The sequence below is a fragment of the Amphiprion ocellaris genome, chromosome 17 (assembly GCF_022539595.1).
Source record: "Amphiprion ocellaris isolate individual 3 ecotype Okinawa chromosome 17, ASM2253959v1, whole genome shotgun sequence".
Taxonomy (NCBI): Eukaryota; Metazoa; Chordata; class Actinopteri; family Pomacentridae; genus Amphiprion; species Amphiprion ocellaris.
This window is the reverse complement of record NC_072782.1, coordinates 8,341,005-8,362,660: the sequence shown is the minus strand read 5'-3', so window position 1 is coordinate 8,362,660 and position 21,656 is coordinate 8,341,005. Positions and strand designations below refer to the sequence as shown.

At 40.6% G+C, this 21,656-nt stretch overlaps 1 protein-coding gene across 3 annotated transcripts; it reads right to left on the bottom strand.

Moving 5' to 3' along the window:
• Positions 1 to 36: 36 nt before the first annotated feature.
• On the bottom strand, positions 37 to 20,843 carry rfx3 (regulatory factor X, 3 (influences HLA class II expression)). 3 transcript variants are annotated; one of them, XM_035947745.2, is made up of 17 exons: positions 20,627 to 20,843; positions 15,670 to 15,764; positions 15,407 to 15,495; positions 13,223 to 13,481; positions 10,980 to 11,054; positions 10,516 to 10,697; positions 9,506 to 9,625; positions 9,293 to 9,417; positions 9,052 to 9,167; positions 7,525 to 7,640; positions 7,243 to 7,397; positions 7,051 to 7,148; positions 6,776 to 6,925; positions 6,414 to 6,622; positions 6,162 to 6,315; positions 5,947 to 5,989; positions 37 to 5,122 (listed from the first exon to the last, which is right to left on the bottom strand). In XM_035947745.2, exons 2-17 carry the CDS (start codon positions 15,757 to 15,759, stop codon positions 4,842 to 4,844), a joined length of 2,262 nt encoding a protein of 753 aa, XP_035803638.1. In that variant the 5' UTR covers positions 15,760 to 15,764; positions 20,627 to 20,843; the 3' UTR covers positions 37 to 4,841. The 3 variants fall into 3 exon arrangements, with proteins under 3 accessions (XP_035803638.1, XP_023125182.1, XP_035803639.1); XM_023269414.3 differs by having other exon boundaries at positions 15,652 to 15,764; positions 20,627 to 20,840; XM_035947746.2 differs by lacking the exon at positions 10,980 to 11,054 and having other exon boundaries at positions 15,652 to 15,764.
• Positions 20,844 to 21,656: the final 813 nt, after the last annotated feature.

Here is a 21,656-nt window from a genome sequence, read left to right as displayed (position 1 = left end):
GGGTCATTTGATCGGTGTGTGAGAAAAGACGCCGGCTTTGAACAAGAAAACGTTTATTACTGCAAAGACAAGTCACAAATTTTAAGAAAACAACACTAAGAAGCTAGCCTGAGCTGAGATCTGAAATATTCAGAAAACGAAACTACATGTGTCTTTAATAGTTTCTATAATCATCAATACGACACACTAAATGATAATGTCTTTGTAAATATAAAAGTCCCCCAATTGTCCTCGTTTTTTTTCATGTAAAATACACAATACAAATCACCCTACACACATTGGTTTGCTTGCCAATTTGAGAATATACATTATATGAAGAAAAGTTAACGGCACACAAAAAGAAAGTCACGTGAAATTTGTGTGTATATATTATATCAGATACTATACATTATCCAGAAAAGAGGAAAAAAAGGAGATCACAAAAGCACTTTAGCCAACATATCAGATAATAAAATGTTCACCAAAAGAACAAATCAAATAATTAGGACACAAATAAATATACCTTTTTCAGTTTTTGATATATACACATTTTTTGTTTAGGGTGAATCAAAAATAAAAACCTTCCCCAAATGCCACTGCCAAATGCTTGTGCTTGCATTAGAGCGTGCTACAGATGGCCACGACTCACTAGACTGTCAAATGGCACTTGAAAAGAAAAAGGAAAAGAAAAAAAAATACAAATCTCAAATAGGTCACAGCATTCAGAAAATATCATTTGACAAAAGAAATCACGATCATGAGAAAACAACTCAGAGCATTTTTACTTACAGTAACTCTCCTGGTTCATTAACCAGTTCTATACAATAAAAAGTTGTTTGCAGGTAATCTACCGTGTGTAATTTACTCTGTGTGTCTGTGGTGTCACATCCAGTAAATAATAAATAGTCCAGTCTGAGGACAGGTCTTTCTGCTTCCTCAGCTCTGGTGTCTTCTCAGTGGCAGCACCTGTGCAATGAAATGTCTGCTCTGTAGCCTCTATCTGTAGCCCACCAGAGACCCAATAGTCGCCCAGGCCATCTGCTCTGGCCGGGGCGAAATTAAAGGCACTGGAGTCTGCTATGGGTCAGTGAAGCTGCCGTGTTATCCAGGTGAAGAGGCATTTCTCAGCGTTCGCTCCTATGACAAGTTAAGGAATAGCTTATATCTCGTTTTTTTTTCATGGTTGGAAATGGGCTCATTTGCAAACAGCTGTTACAAAAAAAACAATCTTATCTCTCAATTTTCAAAAGACACTGAGAAATAAAGTACAATTGTGTTGGCAGCATTAACATGAGTCCATGGGGGGGGGGGTAAGAATTCGATTGAGAGAAACAAGTTTTCTAGCAGCACATGGCAGGTGTGCAAAACCAGAAAGCACTTATGATCCTAAAGCACACAATTGAGATTCAAAGAAAACATCTTTTAAGCCATTTTCACGTCAGGCACAAAATAATGAAAGGTACCATCTACAGTGTTGCAGTTCATATATATGATGATTTTAAAAAAATAACTCAGCAAGAGAAAGGTAAAAATGCAACAGGCAAGATAGTGGATCTCGCAAAAAACCTTCATTCCTAACAGTACATCCAGATTTACAATGTATTTTAAAATTTTACAGACAGAACCCCATCACTTTTTACAGTTTGAGCTCGCCAAATTTCATTTCTCACAGTTGTGTGAACACGGATTTAAAGGAAGTAGAAGAGGAGATCTGGGGTTCATTCATTTTTTTAATCGAACTTTTTCAGTTCTTTCTCCCAACTTGCATTCGACAGTTTAATTCCAAGAGTCCGGGAGCTTTCTCTCGCTCAAGTTCATAGTGTTCACAGACTGATGTGATGTAAACGAAATGCCTCAGGCCTCCAACTTGCAGCTGCTTACAGTGCAGTTCATTGGCCTTTTCTCGCAGACTTCTCAAACTGTCCGTCGATCAATATGGTTAGAAAGTCAGATTCGTGTGCGCTCAGTTCCTAGATGAAGTCAGGCAGACATTTCAAGCCTGCTGGGTTGAAATGTCTGTCTTTGTAAGGCTATAGTATCAGATGTGTAGCATAGGTTTAACCAGTGAGGAACGTGGCTTTGGGGGGATTCGATTTTTCACATTCCCCCAAAAGTGTCACCGAAATGACCCAGCAAATTAAAAAAAAAAAAAAAAAAAAAAAAAAAATCAGGGAGAGTCCACTGACCCAGTAGGCTAAAATGACACAAAGTTTTTGAACTTTCCCCCACTCTTATTTACTGTTAAGCATGTTTTCTACACAGGCACACAACCTACACTTTAACAACAACAACAAAACAAAACAACCAAACAAAAAAAAAGAAAAAAATGGCAAAGATCCTGCATCCAGCTAGTATTTAAAGGATTTTTTTAAACTAGCATTCGAACCTTTGAGGGCTGTGATTACAGCAAATACAGTGCCAACCCTTTTCTCTTTACCTCAATCAACCTACATTGACTTACAAAGAAAAAAACTGTCTTTCTGTACAGTAGGTCTGCTCTTTGCAGTGGTATAACTCATGACTTATCCTCAGTGCCCATTATAACATATGCATTTAAACCAAAAAAAAACAACAATAAATATCAATAAATAAACACCTGCAGAGAAACGGTTCAGACCATTTCACCGTGCACGAAAAAATAAGAACGAAATTATTTTAGTAACAAAATGCTCCTATTCAGAGGATTAATCTCAATATTTTCCACAACATAGAAGGCTATAACAGTTCAAGTATAGATGTAGTCTAATGAATCAGAAGTTAGTCTCCATGCCTTTCTCATTTCACAGTCTATGAGCTAATTACAGATGAGCTACCGAAAGAAACATTCACATAGAAACAATCAGATCAAACCACAAAAAAAGCAACAAATATATGTAGTGTATCATCATTATATATACTATACATATATATATCTATATATCTCTTCGAATATCAGAAAATATCTACTTTTGGTCCACTGTACAAAGATGATCTTTCAACAGGGAACAAAGGAATGAAGCATTTCATGAGCTAAAAACTGAAATGAAAAATGTATCAGAGGTGAGAGAAAAGCAATGCCGATTTTCTCTATCGCGTTGAGATTTGTGCAGTACAGTGGTGTGTGTGCAATAAGGTTTGGTGACTGTGCTGCACGCGTCAAAGGGCTGGCACCACTGGTTTGAGGTAGGGTGACTGATGGATGTGTTCCAACACATACACACACAAGCACGCAGACACACACAGGCATATATACACATGCACATAAAAACACAGCGCAGACCTACTGCACGCATCCACGTTCACACACGCACGCACACACACACACACACACACACACATACATGCGCACACTTCACCCGATAGCAAAGGCTAATGCAAGAAATAGGCCTCGAGAGGGCAGAGTGAGGGCAGGAGCAAGGCTAAAGACTGTGATTCAGAGAAGTAACAAGCTTAGTAGAGCTGATCCAGAGAAAAACAACAGGTGTGTCTGTGCCTGCATCCCTTGGTCTCAACACTGATGAGCCAGCCCAAATCCAGCCACGAGTCACCAGAAAAGCCAAACCTGTGGCTGGGACAATGCAGAGGGGCTGTGGGCTCTTTACAGCACACAGTCAGGACTACACGGACAGCTGCATTTAAGGATAAGGCACTATGATAAAGCCGAGGTACAATAAATCCCTGACATTCCTTCTGCTCTGCAACATGGCACTGTGGGACAGGAAACTGTTTTTTTTTTGTGTGTGTGTGTGTGTGGCTCACTCTCAGATTCCTCTTGTTGGTTTATTTGTTTTGTTTTTTTTTTTGGTCCACTGCAAACTTAAGAAATTTCATTAAGACAGAAACTGCAAAACCAGGGGAAACGTGTCCAGTAAGTTGTCTGCAAGATTACAGCTCGTCACATAAACCACACTACAGAGCATCTAAAATGAACAAAGGCAAGCGATATGCACCGAGTGCATAGAAAAGCTAGCATTGAGGAAGTGTTTTTTTTTTGTTTGTTTTTTGTTGTTTTTTTAACAGCCTTTCTTCTCAGTCTCATGTCTATATACAGTAGTAGCAGCACAGACATTTCTTTAGGGGGATCTTTTTCTGTGGCTAAAAGCTATGAGTGGTCATCGGCAGGCAGCTACCAAATAATCTTCAAACAGAACAGACAAAACTGCTCTGTGATCCTTATTTAAATGTCATACATAAATAGAAAGTTGTCCCTTTGTTTTTTAGCTACATACAATACTCAAAAAACATTTTGTTCAACCAAAAGTGTATCAGCAGTTGGAATGCATGTCGACATAAATTATACTCAAATTAGGAGGGATAATTCGAAAATTAAAACAAAACAAAACACAACGATAGCACCATGAGTTTTGGGAAATACCAATTGAAAGAACAGCAAAACTATGTACAATAGGTGAGTCAATCAATGCCTTTGCTCCACTGGGACTAGTGACATGGATTTGAGCTCTGAGACATCAGTAGTTTGAAGGAGTTGAATTTTCCTTCAGAATAAAACCCATCTGTATACACAGACAAAAGGCGGTAAGTCATACCTAAATGGGCGACAATTAAACGGGTCAAATTAGTCCTTTTCCTCCAGGTCCCTTCCGCCGGCTGCTGTATTGTGTTACAGCACAGACTTAACGGGATGACAGCACATCCAGAATCTAAGCAGTCAGACAAGGACAGCACATCTTGGCCAGAGCATCGCCATTTCATCACTCCTCCACTGACCAGGCCGGATAGGGAAGGGAGAGCACGTCCACACGAGTGCAGACAGAGACAATGCATGAAAGAGACGCAAACATCGAGACTTACAGAGAGAAAGATATGTGGAGAGTGAGACAGCAAAGCTAGGCCGCAGACGATGGGGCTGTGCCTTCAGACCCTCAAACGGACGCGTAGGTGTTGCCTGTGGTGCTGCAGTGACGGATGGTGGGAGTAGCGGCAGAGGGGGTGAGGATGTGCTCGGTGTGGTCCTGCGGGGGCTGGGGCAGCGAGTGGAGGACACCCGGCTGGACGACACCCACCACAGGGTGAGACCCGTCCTCGAGCGCCCCGACCTGGATCACCTGGATCACCTCGTGCTCCGACTTTTCCCGTTTGGCGAGAGGCTCCCCGGACTCCTCCGTGTCCTCTTCTAAGTCACTGTCCATCCCACTTGTTTCATCTAGACGAGAGAAAGTAGAACAAACATGCATGAAAAACTGGCGCAGATTCAAAAGTTTGTGAAAAGTCATACAAACTGCAGATGCAAAGGCTGTCTTTTAGTTTATCATTCTGACGTGTACTCAGTCATTTTACCTTTTCTGAAAATGCACACAGTGTACCTGCACAATATATCTGCATCAAGTCAGCTTTCATATCTCAATACAATATATTCTTTAATGAATAGCTTGATTTAGTGCAGTGTTTTCATATTCGAGTAAATCAACTCAAGCAAGCTGCTGAATATATTGTTTATCGAATGCTGCTGCCTGTCCTTCACCACCAAATATCATATTTTTGCTCCATCACATCTCAACAAGTAAATCGCAATCAAAGCTACTCTTCAAATTTTGTATTCTACTTGCTCACGTCACTCAAGAAAGCTGCTATAATCTGTTGTCTAGGCTAGACAGTTTGGTTGCCTGCTTTCTGCACTGCTGCTACAGATAACCACATTGCAATTCTGTCTGTTCTTTGATATACATCTGACATTATAAAGGATATTTTTGATTCATGAATCAATACTTTATAATTACACACAGATGAAAGAGTAAAACACTTATGAAATACAATCCTACCAGCACAGTATGTCTATCCGTGTGGTCGCATTTGTCAGTTTCTTATCAGCTCCTTAAGCTCCATATTCAGCTGCCTGTTGCTGACTTGTATGGCCACACAATTGAACCGACTTAAGTCTTTAGAGTTGGAAAATTTAATTCAAATAAACAGGATTTCTTTTTTACAATACTGGTTGGATTCTGAAGCCTTACATATTTTGCCACATACCTTTATCAATGTTAGCAAGGGATAAGGTGCTGAGGCTGTCAAACTGAAATGAGATGGCAAAGAATAAAAAACATTGTAAATACAGGGAAAATTACTGGTTCACAGTGTAATATTAACACTGACATGCATTACAGTGTAGCATGGACTATGAAATGCAACTAAAGCAGCAAAACTAAAGAAAATTTAAAATAAGAGACAAGATGCCACATTTGTACCTCCCCCATGACACCAATGGGCGTCTCTCCAGTAGCTTGAGCCACACGATGTTCCACAAGGTAAAACATGTACTCGTCATAGAGCAGGCGGATCAGGTGGAAGGAACCGAAGCTGGCAGCACTGCGCAGGGTCAGGTCTCTGATCACCATCGAACTGCAGAGACATGGAGCAAAGACATGAGGCATTTTGTCTCTCAGGAGCAGTGCTTGTCATAAACATATGTCAGTGTGGTTGTTTCTTTCTTTACAGACCTGTAGAAGGACCATTTAAGCAGGAACTGGCGAGCCGCCCTGGGGAAGCTGGGCCGGTGCTCGTAGGGCTTGAGCACCTGAGTGACCACATTATCCAGCCAGGCTGCCCATTGCTCCAGAGAGCTTTGCTGCTGTAGTGTGGCCTTGAAGTCCTGCTCCAAGTGCTGAACCACCCCCTCCTCGCACTGGCACACCCATGATGCCTGCTCCTGTATAGCAGCATGAAGCAACAACTGGGGGTTCACAACTCTACACTGACTATAAACATTAAGAAATATCTTTTCTTAATGTTTAATAGAGAAATATTTACACATAATAAAAGCCCCACGACTGACTATCCAAACACAAAGAACTGCACTGACCTGTACATTAGCAAAGTCAACACGGTTGAGATCACTCAGCATCTGGTTGATCTGTGATGTGTTCTGCAACACGGCACGTGCCGCCTGAGCCAGGTGGTTCAGAGATGTATATCTGCGCAATGTTTGCGCAAAGGCACTAACAGCGGCAATCTGTAGAAAGAATGCACACAAGAGGAGGTATTACCTACACACTATTCACAACTGATAGTAAAACTATTACTCCCAAGTGAAATGAAATATATATGTATATACTTTAGATAATTGCAACGGTGTACCTTGGTCTGGATCATTCTCTGTGGAATGGCATTCATGGCATTATTGAGCCAACCTTCCAGGCTTTTGGCAAAGTTGCGAATGGCTTGAGTCAAGGCACCTGAAAAACACAGCAAGCAAAAGACGGTTGTGATGTTGCAAGACTTAACACAACAAACAAGTGAACACGAGAAGTATCTGCGACTGTGGCCTACTGGGAATGGGTCTCAGGACATCAGGAATGAGGATCTCCACAAGGGCCTGGTACATTAAATGGTCACAGGTGCTCATCCACTTGAGTACAGCCTCATTTCTGCACAGCACCAAGAGCTGCGATCGGGGGAGCCGCGCTTCAATCTCACTTATGCTGCTGCGGAATGAACAAACCGGACGTATAAAAGATGCTCTTGAATTTACAGAGAAGCCTAAAATAAATCATGTCCACATGTACACTGGTCAACTGTGTTTTTTTGTTGTTTTTTTAAACTTTGTCTTACCTGTTTTCTGTTACAGTGGCACCCTCTACAGTGTCGGGGGGTGAATAACGCCAGAATGTTTGCCACAGCTTCTCAATTAGACTGAACTGAAGGTTGACAACCACATCCAGGATAGCCTGAAACAGGACCAGAGAATAAAGAATTAAAAGTCTTAACTGCAACAACTTTCTACAAAACAAGATACAGTTTCTTTGAAAACTGTTGACAGTAAAGTCTGTCAATTACCAGAGAAACCATATCACTGTCAATGTTTTAAGAAGCAAAAATGAATCTTATACACGGACATGATGAACATCAGCTCCAAATGATCTGCAAGGCTGGACACTACTGGGGACCTCAGGAAATATGTTTTGTTTTTCTTTTAATTTGGATGAAATGGCTGTTTAAAGCACTGAGGATCAAGTCATGGATGATTGATCTTTAGTTTTATAGACATCAGGAGAGCTGTGCTTAAAAACTCCACAACATGAAAAGTAAATATAGTTTCAAAATGTCAGCCGCTGGCATTTCCAAACTTGGATCACTACAAGCACATGTGGCCTTTCCAAAAGTTTCCACACTCTTATTCCAGCCAAACTTTAAATGTGTGAACGTTCACATTTTCTCAAACTTTAGTTCAGTATTTTTTGTCTTACTAGCATTTTCATATTAAAGACTATATAAATAAGATGAACTCTCTGAATCTCACTGGCAAATTTTGAAAGGCATGCTATGTTTTAAAAAATTACCGAATTTACACAATTTTTCCCAAACAGCTAAAAACAGCACGAATCGTCAGATTTTCAACTTTCCAACTACTCATCTGTCACCTGTTGTTCCAATGGAAAGTTTAATTAAATCTAATATTAAAATTGTGATATTTCTTTAAAATCTTGTCAAAATTCTATGAACAGATTATGCAAAGAACTAAGAATTCAGCACTCCTTGGTGCAACTGAGAAGCCATTGTGACCAAACATGCAACAAAAATTCAGGGACATCTTGAACTTGGTTGAACTGCAGGCTGTGTTTACACAGAGCAGAGAGGTGACAAACATGGAAACAAATAAAAAAAGGAAACAGTAAAATATATATAGTATGTAGTATGTTTACCAGTGTTGACAAGCCTGTGAGCATTTGGAAAATGTTGTAATATTAATATTAAAATGTTAATATGAGTTTCTTTCAATTTATATAAAATAATAAGTTCTCCCTACTTTAAACCATAGTTGTGGCACTTCCATTTTATAATGGTGTAGCATTCTTCATCTCAAACAAACAATTCACCATGACCGACTTCTTCAGCGGTCAAAACTGTTTTACCTTCCGGGCCAAACACCTGCCCGGACAAAGATTGGTTCCTACTTAACGTAGCGCTCATTGGCTTCTACACCTACATATAACCATATTAATCATGCTGTGTCTACTGTTGCCATCTTTGACCAGTGAACAGGGAACCAGCTCCCTCTTTCCACTCTGGATTACACTCGTGCTAAAATGGGCTGTGGTCATTTTACGGTGAATATCAAAAGGATGCACTTTGTCTAACCTCACAGTGCTCTCTGTAAAGGGACTGGAGAGCTTTCACGTCCTCTGGGCTGATGTTCTCTGTATTGCTCTGTCCCAGGTCCAGCTCTACAAAGTCAGGGAGTGCCCGTGATGCATCTGTGGAGAATCAGGGAAAATTAAGACAACTACTAGAGAACAACATAACAAAACTGTTATATTCTGTATATTTCAGTGCATTTTATGTTTTTTCAGACATGAAGATGAAAAGGAAAGCCGCTGACCTAGAAACTGCTGGTGTTGCTGACTCTGCGCAATGACCGTCTGCTCTTCTGCACCAGGGTGGTGCTGCCCTCCACCTGAGTAATTCTCCCCAGAGCCTGCATCAAACTTCTGCACTGGCTTAAACCTGAAATCAAAATGGCCCACCTCAGTTTCTATGAACAGTGAGACTTGAGTCACAGCAGGTACTGCACACTGGGAAGTCTGTATTCTACCTCTGTTTCTGCTGAACAGGTTGCTGCCTGAGGGCCATGTACTGCATGTCTTCTTGGAGTCTATTGAGCGGGGAATCTGGTTTCACACGTATACCATAGTAATGATACTTGGAGTTCCCTCTGCAAGACAAAAACAAATACACATTGACAGAGTCAAAGTGAGAAATACGTAGGGGTCAATATATAATCGAGGGACTTTTGAAGTCCATGGGATATATCTTGCATGTATTTTTATTAAAAGTAAAAAAAACTAATGTTTTTTATGTTCATGATGATCATGTCTTTACAAATTCCATAATTATTTATTATGGAAACAATCATTTATTCATAAAAAATTACAGATGTCACTGAAATGTCAACTAAATAACCGTCCCAATTTAATAACAACCACCTTCTAATTAGATAAACAATAATAAAATGAGCTTATTCAAAAATTAATTGTGTTCTTTTCATTAAGTTGAGATAATCATGACAGATGTTTCTTTTTTGGCAATATATCAGATTTTATATGGAAAATAAAAAATTGCATCTGAAATCACTTTCAACTAAGTTCCCCATTACAAAACACTTCTCAAGGAAGTGTGTTAATTCCAGATCACATGACCTGCTCCACATGATGTCATTTCCTCCTGAAGAAAAGACTGGCCAGACTCCAAGGCTTTCTGAGTTATTTAATATAAAGTAATGTGTGAGTCAAGTGTGGATTTATGGCATGACAACAGGTTTATTACAATATCTTTATAAATAACTTTCAATTTCAATTTTACTCAATTGTACATATAATATTTTAGAACAATCTTTCTGTAAAAATGCCATGTGGTGTTTGATTATAGGTGGCCGTGTTGATTTTAGGCCTGAAAACAGCAAAAATATCAACTATGATACCTGCCAACTATGTTACAAAAAGTCCCGCAAAAATACATTGACCCACAGAAGGGGAACAGACAACTAATATATGAAAATGTTGTATCTCCAAGCTAACAGCTTGAGAAAAGCTAAAAGTAGCACACCTTGTCCCGAGGCGCCTTGTACGGAGTCCCATGAAGATGGAGCGGATGAGTTTGCCAAAAGAGGCTGCATTTACAGGGTCCAGTTTCTGCTCCTGGCAGTGGCGCAGATAATGATTGTAGAGGGTGGATCGTGGTAGACTTACTCCCTCTGCTGTCTCATAATTGTCCAACAGCCACTGGAGCTAAAAGGGGGACCAAATGCTTAATAACTGAAGAGATTCACACGAGCAAAGACCTTAGGCCGACAGTCAGTGAACTTGATGCTGCTGCATTACAGCTCTGCAAAAGCTTCTATAGCAGCCGGTAAATTTAAAGCATTTATAACAATTAAAACCAGCAACAAAAACAGCAAGCACCACACGAAATTCCAATGTACAGAGATTTGACAGGAGCAGAAGAGCGAGAGAGTGAGCTTAGCAAAAGTTAAGGTTAGCCGAGGGCAAGCATTCGTAAAAGCAACTTACATGGCTGTTGAGCAGCGAGCTTCTCTGACTGGATAAACCCTCAGATTTTTGGAGCGTCTCAATCGCCATTTCAATCTGATAAACCACGAAGCACAGGACAAAAAAATGTAAGAGGGGGAAATAAAAACAAAAGCAAGAAAAATAAAATGAACACATTACTGGCCACAAGCAAAAATAAATAAAGAGAGTCTAGAAAAGATCCAAAGGCAAGCACCGCTAAAACCCAAGCAGAGCAGGACTATCTGTCATTTCAGGACAATCTTTGCCACGTATTCGAGATGGCTAGCTGGCTGTCACACAACCCTTCAGGATTCCTCTAACACAGATCCACTTAGAGCAACTGTCGTGTACTGAGAAAAAGCCACACTTTATTACAAAAACAACAGATTAAAGCAGTGTGCCAAGAAGATTTAGTAACACCTGCATATCAGCCTCCAGAGTTACACTGTAAAGCTGGTTCATGCTTTAAGGAGAGAAGCCTAATTGGGTATTGGCATTTTTTCTTTACCAACAGCATAACATCCGTCTAATGAAACAGAGAAGGTGCATAAAGAACAAGGCATTGACTACATTTCTGGCAAGATAATGCTGTATTTCTGATAAACAGTACTGAAAACTCTACTCAAATAAGGGCGACTGCATGCTATATACAATTGATTTTAAGCAGCTGACTCAGGTCATTACAGGATCATAAAGTTTACTTGTAAAGTGAGATAAGCAGCTTGGAAAATCTGACTTTCGAGAAAGAATTGCTGGCATCAAATCAACTGGATGCACTTTGTTCATGAGTGGGTATTTTCTTAAACGATAAATATGCACTTGCATACTCACACACAATTGTTGTACAGAAAAAATAAAGCCATTACTTGATGTTTAAGCTCTCTGCCATGAGTGACATTCACATAATATGTAATACTAAGCACAACATATTGCCACATTTATGCCCAAACCATCATTATGGTACAATGTACATAAATGCCTAATGGAACATTCACCATTCAGATCATCATGTCAAACATGCGACCCGCGGCCCAAAAGCAGCCCACCAGAGGGTCCAATCCGGCCCACGGGAAGAATTTGCAAAGTGTAAAAATTACAGAGACAACATTAACTGCAATGTTTCAATAAAAGTAACTCCTGTTTTAAATTTGTCCACTGTACTGCCACAACTTTTATACATTTTTTAATTTATACATTTTATACATTTACAAGACAGGGGGATAATTTAACCTTCTTCCTTAATAGTTCCCACTTTAGTTTGTGTGGTGTGGTGGTCAGGATTACTGCATAGATGTGGAAATGAATGTAAATTTAAAATAATTTCTACATCTTGACAAGTTGTTTTGATCATAAAGTGAAATACTTTATCATTCAGTTCCAGATACCTGTGACTAAATGTTTTGTGCCTTTGTAGACACACTCTGATCTGTGAGTTGTAACATGTAAATGATGAACTGAGGCACAATAATGTTGAAATTTTACTTATTTTTCTTAAGAAACTTCAGGTTGTTCATAATGTTTTGTAAAAAGATATATAATTTAATGTGAACATTTTCAGAATGCACTTTTTCTTGTACTAAAACAAAGAGAAATATTTGGAGTTGTTATTTATAGGTTGTTATTCTTTAATTTTACTGGTTCGGCCCACTTGAGATCAAACTGGGCTGTATGTGGCCCCTGAACTAAAGTGAGTTTGACACCCCTGCTCTAAACCAAAGGAATAAACTGATGAAGTCACGATTAGAAACAAAGCCCTGCATTACTTGAACACTAAATATTAAAAGGTCAGAATGAACATTGCTCGCAGTAGTCAGATCACCACAGAGACACAGACCCAGCCTACGCAGTGTATTGCACGCATCAGCAAAAGATAATCGCCAGAGATAAAACACACAGAATCATGAAGGAGGCGCACACAAAAGTTGTTTCTCTACAATATGGCATGCTACATGTGCTATATGTACACGCTGAAATTTTGCAAACATGACACAATTATTGAGTTTAAATATGGAACTCCACTTAAGAGACTGGTGACCTACATTTTGGATCAAACTAGTGCAAAGATCAATAAAGTATGACAGAAGCAGAGCAACTATGCTAATAGGCAGAGTCTAGGCAAACTAACAGCTGTGTGGTTCTTAACGGGGAAGACATAGAAGTTACTACAAAGAACTACACACACTAGTCAGAACAAACACACAAAAGCAGGCAGGCAAAAGTAGGCGGGCGGCTGGGGAACTTACAGTAGCTGGGGAGGCTCGTGCTGTCTGGGTGGCAGGGTGCGGTCCAGCGTTGTCCATGAGGTAAGCCCCAGAACTGCTGCTGATTACCTGACCCCCCGCCAGACCCATGGTCATTCCTCCAGTGCTGCCTCCTCCGTTGTTGGTCATGCCATGAGATGTCACCACAGTGGACACTTGCGACGAGCTGCCCTGCGTGTCAAAGTAACTCCCTCCACTGTTCTGGCTGTACAGCTGCGGCTCTGAGTACGAGTAGGTTCTTCTGTTCACAAGAGAAGTTAGCAGTCAGTCAGTGTGCCCAAACTAAGAACATAAAACAATAAAGAGATTATAGAGGTTCTTTTGGTGTCACATTTAAATTAGTTGTGTTATTTTGCATGTTTTAGACAGAAATATGTCTTAGGAATGTTATTATTAATTCATTTTAGGTGTTTTGGGGCTATATACAGTGGTTCCCTAAAATCTACACACATAGGCAAAAATACATATTTCATTTCAAGAAATGAAATTTTTAACATTTTATTCAACTTCATAATTTTTTAATATATTGAATTTAATATATATTTTATAATTAATCAAATATAGATTTAATATAAAAGCCATATTTGATCTGGATTAATGATTAATGAGATTTTCAGTCCTAACTTTAGAGACACTCTGTATTCATAATTACATGTTTATTGTGTTTATTATTCCGCCAAGGAATGTGGCAGAGGTATGTGATGATCGGCATATGTTTGTCCATCTGTTTGTCTGTTTGCAACATTACTAAAAAACGGATAAAATATGTAGCAGATCAGGAAGTTTATACCCAACTTAGATCCACTGCTTTGTTGATGTTTGTTTTCTCCATTTTGGGGTAAAATATGTTCAAATTGCTACAAATAGGAAAAAAAATGGAATTAAACTGGTAGATTTGGTTTATTGGTTGTCTTATTACTCCGCCAAGGAATGTGGTAGAGTTATGTGACGATCAGTGTACGTTCGTCCGTCTGTTAGTATGTCTGTGCGCAACATTACCCAAAATGGACTAACAGATTTGGATGAAATTTTCAGGGAAGGTCAGAAATGACACAAGGACCAAGTGATTAGATTTTGGCAGTGATGCGGCTTATAGTCTGGATCCATGGATTTGTTAAAGATTTCTGTATCATTGTGAGATAGCAGCATGGTGTCACTGTAACTATGACAACAAGTGAACACTACGTCAGCTGCCTGCTGACGATCACATGATTGCGATCCTACAACAAATCGCCCACTGTGGACTTATCGGGACTTATTCGTCAGAAATGATACAAGGAACAACTGATTAAATTGTGTTTCCAAGTCCCATAAATTCCCACCGCCCGCTACATATTAAGGTGATATGATTCTGTATCTGTACATAACGTACATATGCAGAACACACGCCTTTTCTCAGCGCAAGGTCATTTTGTTTGTGGGTACATCTATATTAAATGGCCACATTCGATGGTGCCGTGATTTCTGCCACAAATTTTTTTAAAGATTTCCGCCGTCGGAAATGATACGACTGAGCAGCCTTGGCGGAGTACTGCGCTCTCTGAGTGCTTATCTTGTTTTTGTAGTCACAACCAAATACTGTCAACAACTATTATCACAATGACGGCAATCTCAAATGTGTCATCACATTTAATTTATTGTTTCCCCAAGCTTTTCATAACTTCTACCCACCACACTGACGTAGGCCTCCTACTCATATCGTGTTCATTAGTTTGCTGGAGTGATTTTGTATTTCTAAGTCTGCTGGTGCCCCTTATGTGATTGCTTCCACCAGTAGCAGAAGTAATACAGCGTGTCTGTTTGTGTTTGTACATGCACTGATGTATATGTGTATCAAAGCAGGACAAACACAGCTTGGATTTGTTAGTACTGTATGTGACCCCATTCCTCAGGCCCAGGGGACTCTTGCATAGTGTCAGCACTCAAAACACAGGCCTACTTCTGGTCATGTTCAGGTGACTAAGCGCAAGCAAGCACGGGACTACGCACCCCTCAGAAAAGAAAGCAAACACGAAAAAAACAAACACACTCCCACCAACATCATGTGCTTGTGACATGAATGATGGTGTGAAGAGACTTAAGAGGAGAAAGAACAGGCTGCAGAGACGCAGCGCTAATATTTGTGGAGTGGTGTAAAGAGCAGAGCTGGGTAACAGGCTGACTCACATGTTGCCATTGGTGTAGACGCCACTGTTTTCCTCGACATACTGCACCTGTGCTGGGTAAACATGCTGAACCTGTTGAACAGTCTGGGCCTGGCAAGATCAGTCACAAAGGTTGCAAATTAATTATCTTATTTTCATCATTTGCATATGGCTCTGAGAAATACGGGCATGCATCAATGTGAGTACAGTAGGCACACTTGGGCAGAAACATTCAGACACGAATAAAGACAGACAGGCTGGATGTACCTGCTGCTGAACAGGCACCTGCTGGGTGGAGCCGGTAGGCTGGACAGGCACGGTGGTCTGAAGAGGGACAGTGGAGGTGGAGTCAGCGCCTGCTTCAGGGGTCTGCATGGCGCCTAAATAAGAGATAACACTGGTTAATGTAAACACATAATGGTCTCAAATACCAAACCAGCAGCTCTCTAAGTCTGCCGGTCCAACTAGCAAAGCAATTTCATAACTTAATAATGACAATGTAATTATCCCAGCGCAGCACAGAGGCAACACTCGTGGTATCATGGAATGATAACTCACTAAGCAAAGACTAAATGTACTGATGTAGGTTTCCTATTCTTCTGGCTGCTGCAAACTTACAACACTTGTGTTGCATCCTCTTATGTTACAAGAAGTGGAAAAACTAGCCTCTAATAACTCAACTAGTATGAACTTTGCTTAATAAGCTCCCACCTCATATTGCATTTCAAAAAATCTAATAATTTTCCAAACTACTTGGATAATTATTTGATATATCTGTTATAGATATCTGTTCATATATAGTATGAACATAGGGCGTGAATATCTGGGAATGACTGAGGTTTGGCTGTAATTTGAATTGGTAAATTTTTAAATATTTACACCAATGTGTCATATGTGGTGTTTTACAGCAAACTTAGGGGGGAAAAACCCCACAGAATAGTAATGAAATAGCCCTACAGTTTCTCTACCTATATTAAATTTCTCCAACTCCATTAACCATGCCTAAATGAGATCTTAATCCAGGCATGGGGGAAACATGAGGTGTCATCATGAGCCCTTGTCTGTTTTACCCAAATCAATGCTGCCAAAGCTGCTTTAGACCAATTCTAACCAAGCACCTGCCTCCGCCCTGTGGTACTCAATGTACTAAGAGCCTCATGCATCAGTGACACATGGTCTTGTCTCCACGTTCACAGCCATAAAACAAGTTAATATTTAACAAACTCTAAATAGATGCTGCTTCAAGCTGCTCTGTCAGTGCTTACTTTTGCAGGTTAGCTTCGATTGAAAGTCAATGATGAGTACTGCGAATAAGGTTTTAAGCGCATCTGGCAAATTATCTCATTTCGTGTCTCTACTGCATGATTTAATTACTACTAAATTTAAATAATGCTGTATTGTACAACAGAAATTTAACATGGTGTATGTATAATCCTGAGCCAAGCTAAACTCAACAATTTTCAAGATAAGGAAAATAGTGAGAAGAAATGCTGTCGGTGAACCTGTGTTTATGAGTTAATAATAGTCTGGCTACCATCACCCATTCCTTTCAGGGAAAGGCCACCTCCTCCCCATCACAGTTTCCATGAACAAGCCTCTCTTGGTTAATTAAGCTGGGTCTCCTAACAGCTTCAAATCTCTCCAGGGAGAGCCTGCCCCCTTCTTTTTACCTTTAATATGACACGGGGCCTTTTCTTGAGGAGATCACTTTATTCATGTTGGGATGACTAAGCTCAAAATTGGACCACAAAGCCGAGTCAATCGTACCAGGTGTTCTAAAAGTGATAGAAATAGTAAAACAGCAAGAAATATGTGTGCTCTCTTTAAACACACAGAGGCACTGAGATTCATTTAGCCCTCTGCTTTCAGCATGACAGTTTTGAACACCTTTAGGAGGCGGGTATATGTATTTACTGTCACTGTCAGACATGTCAGGAGGCCACAGTCTGCTTGGCAGAAAAATAAACTGATATCTAGCTCAAATATTTGTATTCTGTAATTTCAGCAAGGCACTCCAAGTAAGTTATGACAATCATAATGACAACCTGATTTGATTAACACACTGGGGCACAAGTGTATTTACTCTGTAGTTTGAAGTCCCTGAATGCAGGCTACCAAACTTATAAAAATGTCATATCACACACTGAAACTCCAGCCTCCAGCTTACTGTGCGCCAATGCTAAAAAAAGGAATTGCACGGAGTGGAGAATGTACACTGATATTCCACAGTGCAGTGTGAAAGCTAAAGTACATGGCCCCAACTGAGCCCACCTAATCGAGGAAAAGAGCCCCTGCATCACACCACACTCTTGTTGCCTCACCTCAACCCCCTCCACAAAGACACAGACACACACACACACACACTAACACACCTCCTGCCACACCATTCAGGCACTCCCTTGTGGCCCACTTAAATGCTGTGCTCCACTGAGCAAGTGCTAGCCCTACAAAGACACAGAGGAACAAAAGCCACCAAGGAGTGCAACATTTTGCCCTGAGTTTTCTCCCTTCAATTCGTCTTGCTAACATCACAGGCAACAAACAGCAAAGCGTGGAAGGTTCACAGTCGCAGCTATCAGAAAACAAAAAGAGAATTTAATTTGCCTCTTTAGTGATCACTTATGACAAGGCTGAAATAAGAGCTGACAAACAAGGTTGGAAAGTAAATCATACACAAAATCTCTAACACACAAACAATGGCATGATCAAGTGCTGGTAAAGCAGGAGAACTAGTGGAGGGAGCTGTAAGTGGGAGCTGATGGGGGCATATAAAGTGCTGTGCTTGTTTAGAAGCTGTGTTTGTATGTCTGTATGTATGTATGTCTGTATGTATGTATGGATGGATGTATGGATGGATAGATAGACTTTATTGTCTGTCCCAAATGGACTTTATTGTCTGTCCCAAATTCTTCTTTGACAGGATCCAACAATAAAATACAACACATAAAAACACACTGAAAACACAAGCTCACAAAGTAGATGTAGATAAATATGTAGTGCTCAATGTCTTATTTTATTTTCTTCAGGGTGGTTATTGCAATGGGAATAAAGGATTTTTTGTAGACATTTTTGCGGGCCAGTGGGACTTTGTAACGTCTGCCTGATGGCAGTAACTGGAAGGAGTGATGGAGGGGGTGAGAGGGGTCCTCTGTGATCAGGGTGGCTTTCCTGATCACAGAGCGCTTAAACAGTTAGCACACAGATTATCAAGGAAACTGGGAGAGGCTTGTATTGCACAGACTGCTGATGCTGATTTTAACGTCAAGACATTGACTCAATACAGAGATGCTGTAAGGCAAGTGTTCAACAGTTCGCTTACAGCAACTATGTTCATCCTAAGTTTTAAATGTGGTTTTGAGAGGGAAAAATAAAGTTTAGGCCTCTATTTTATCAATAAGTTACATTACTGCTGCAAGGCTCTGGCAAAAAACACAAACTACACATGCCGCTAAGCCACGAAAATGGCCGGCTGAATAATTGAATTAATCAGCCCCTCTTTAAGTGATTGGAAATGCAACAGGATCCAGGCAGCAGGTGGCATGGTGCTATTTCTGCCTTACTGGACCACAGGTAAGTGGTAACATGATCTGATAACTAGCAGTTCCCAACATCCTGTTTTGTTTGTGTGTGTGTGTGTGTGTGTGTGTGTGTGTATGAGAAAGTGTGTGGTGGGGCCGACCGATTTTAGGTTGCATATCCTAAAAGTTGAATACATTTACATTATTTTGGGCTGTACTTAGATAATGTTTACAAACTGTACAGTTGGCTTTTTGATGAAACTGGTCTGGATCGCCGTGATGCTGACAGATCTCATACAGAGGGCTTATTGCAGGAGTAGCTGTAGATACATGACTCACAACTAATACTTAAAAAGATAACCTAATTCTAGAGATTACCAGGGTTAGTTGTAGTTTATTTACAGCTAAATATCTGTCCTGTGGTGGGCACGTACAGATTAGCCTAGATGGTCAGGAGCACCTGTCCTCCTCTCACCTCACCTCTCCAGACACCTGTTCTCCCCCCTGAAGGGAATCAGAGGTTGCAGGTGAACCCAGGAGTCATTGTGATGCAACATAAGGAAACCAACCGATTAAATGCAAGTTTCTCCTATTCTGTTGCGAGGAGAAAATGCACACAGCACCTGACTGAAATAGATGCGTGACTTTTAATTTAAGTGAGCCTAAAATCAATCTGGTGAAAGATCTCCTTTCTATATAGCATCATAATGAATTCTGCATTCGCTTTCCGTTTCCTTGCAAACCCAGGGAATACGCAAAAACACACACACGTAAGGAAAGATGGTAAATTTAATTTCATCCTATAACTTTTCGTCAATATTTCTGCAACCCATCTTTATCGCGGAAGGGCTGGATTAACCGACACCAGCCCTGTTTCTCAGAATGTGTAATACAGAATAACGAAACGATTCAAGAAAACATTACGGTCATTTAATGTAAATCCTTTAAACGTTATTTTCCTCAAAGCTGCCCCCTGCAAAACTTCGCCTTGTGTTGTCAGATAGCTTATCACAGCCATCTGATGCCACAAAGAGGGCAGATGGAAAGCTAGCGAGCTATCTTGCTCCCTAAGACAAAAGGGAAAGTAATGGCTTAGCTATTGTCAATAGCAGTTAGTGTGTGGAGAGCTAGCTCACAGCACTTTCCATTTCTTATCGACGTGCTCATTTTGTGTGACTAACTAGCAGCTGAACACGCCCGAAACACAAACTTGCATTATCGCCGTGGCATTACCCCCAAAAATATAGGATACCAACAGGAATTGTCAGGAGGCATCGCTGGCGTTAGCAACCTAGCAACAACAGACACCTGCTCCTGCTCCAGCTGACCAGTTAGCATCACTGACTAGCCCAGAGCCAAAGCGATCACACAGCATGGCAGCTTTTAGCGAATAAGTTCACCAGAAAAGCCGTTTTCTGCCAAGGTGAACACGTTCGGGTTTAGTTTTTAGCCCGAAAACACGCAGTGAGAGGACACGGCTAGCTCCAGCTAGCGAGCAGGACCTCTCACAGCAGTGGGTTTCTACAGGCAACGCTAGCAAGCGGGCTAACACGTTACAAAGAAACACCCTCGCTAGCAAACTACCCCAGCTATCCACGGAGCCTTCATTCAAGCAGCGGACAAAAACATAAACCCAGCGCATTTACATCTCCGCTACAAAATGCTCCGGTGACGCCAGAAACGACATGCATTCGGGCTAAAAATAGTAGAGAATTGAATCAAACCTGAGCTGTGGACTGGTTGATGAAGATGAGGATGGTGGAGGAGGTGGTAATGATGGAGCGAGAGGTTGTTGTTGGTGGGTTACAGTCGCCAGGACTACGGTGACTATGGCGCTGCTTCACTGGGCAACAGTTGCTATAAAACTCACCGGCAGCGCGCAACCTTACCAGGCAGGTGGGAGGAGATTAAAGCGCACTTAAACCTTCATGGAAATAAAATCACACGGAAATACATACGTCCTGACTCCGCCGCAAATATTTTACAAGGCTGGTCATTGAGTAAGAGCTCGTGGGTTTGGTCTGATTTGGGTATTTGCAGACTTCCAGTGCATCAAATATGTCAAAATAAAGTCCCGGATTTGTTTGCTTGAGCTGAGATTTTTCTTGTGCAAACATACAATTCTGCAAGATGTTGCAGTCTTTTGTTTCTCTCAACATACAAGGCTAAAAACATTACTAGGCTGCCTAGCCCTGATTTATGACCTCCATAATGTGGTGATTCTGGAGTTACTTTACTGTCATACTATCATCAGATCTGGTCTTTGCTGCTGCTGATTCATGGTGATGATTTCATTTTCTCCTACACTCATGTCTACTTGTTCTGTGACATTCTGAAGATGACGATTTTTGGCTGTTTTGAAAAAAAAATGTTATCACAGAAAGAGTCAGACTGAGATAAATACTACAAAGAGGAAAATCTGCTCCTAGAGCTACTACTTAAACCCAATCTGGTATATGTCTTCACGTCTTACCTTCATGATTTTGTTTTCACTTGTCCTTCTCTTGTGGCATGACTTCAGTTTACCACGTGTTTTTCATTCACTTATTGCATTTAATAACACAGTTAAAGAGTTATACGACACATATCCACCTGCACTGTGTTTAAAGTACAGAGCATACCATAATCTATCTGAAGTCATTCGTCTGTAGTCTCACTGCAAAATCGTGAAAATTACATCACTAAAATATCTTCAAAGATCTCACTCACGATCGCTTAAGATAAGAAAGAGCTGTTCTATTTGTCAAATTTGAG

Bases quoted from the DNA above. Each gene is read 5' to 3' on its own strand.
- rfx3 (XM_023269414.3), bottom strand. From the start codon at position 15,759: ATGCAGACCCCTGAAGCAGGCGCTGACTCCACCTCCACTGTCCCTCTT. The intron at 10,698-10,979 runs GTAAGTTGCTTT...TCCCCCTTTTAG, and splicing joins GCTCGCTGCTCAACAGCCAT to CTCCAGTGGCTGTTGGACAA. The intron at 6,926-7,050 runs GTACACCGTTGC...TTCTTTCTACAG, and splicing joins AGAGAATGATCCAGACCAAG to ATTGCCGCTGTTAGTGCCTT.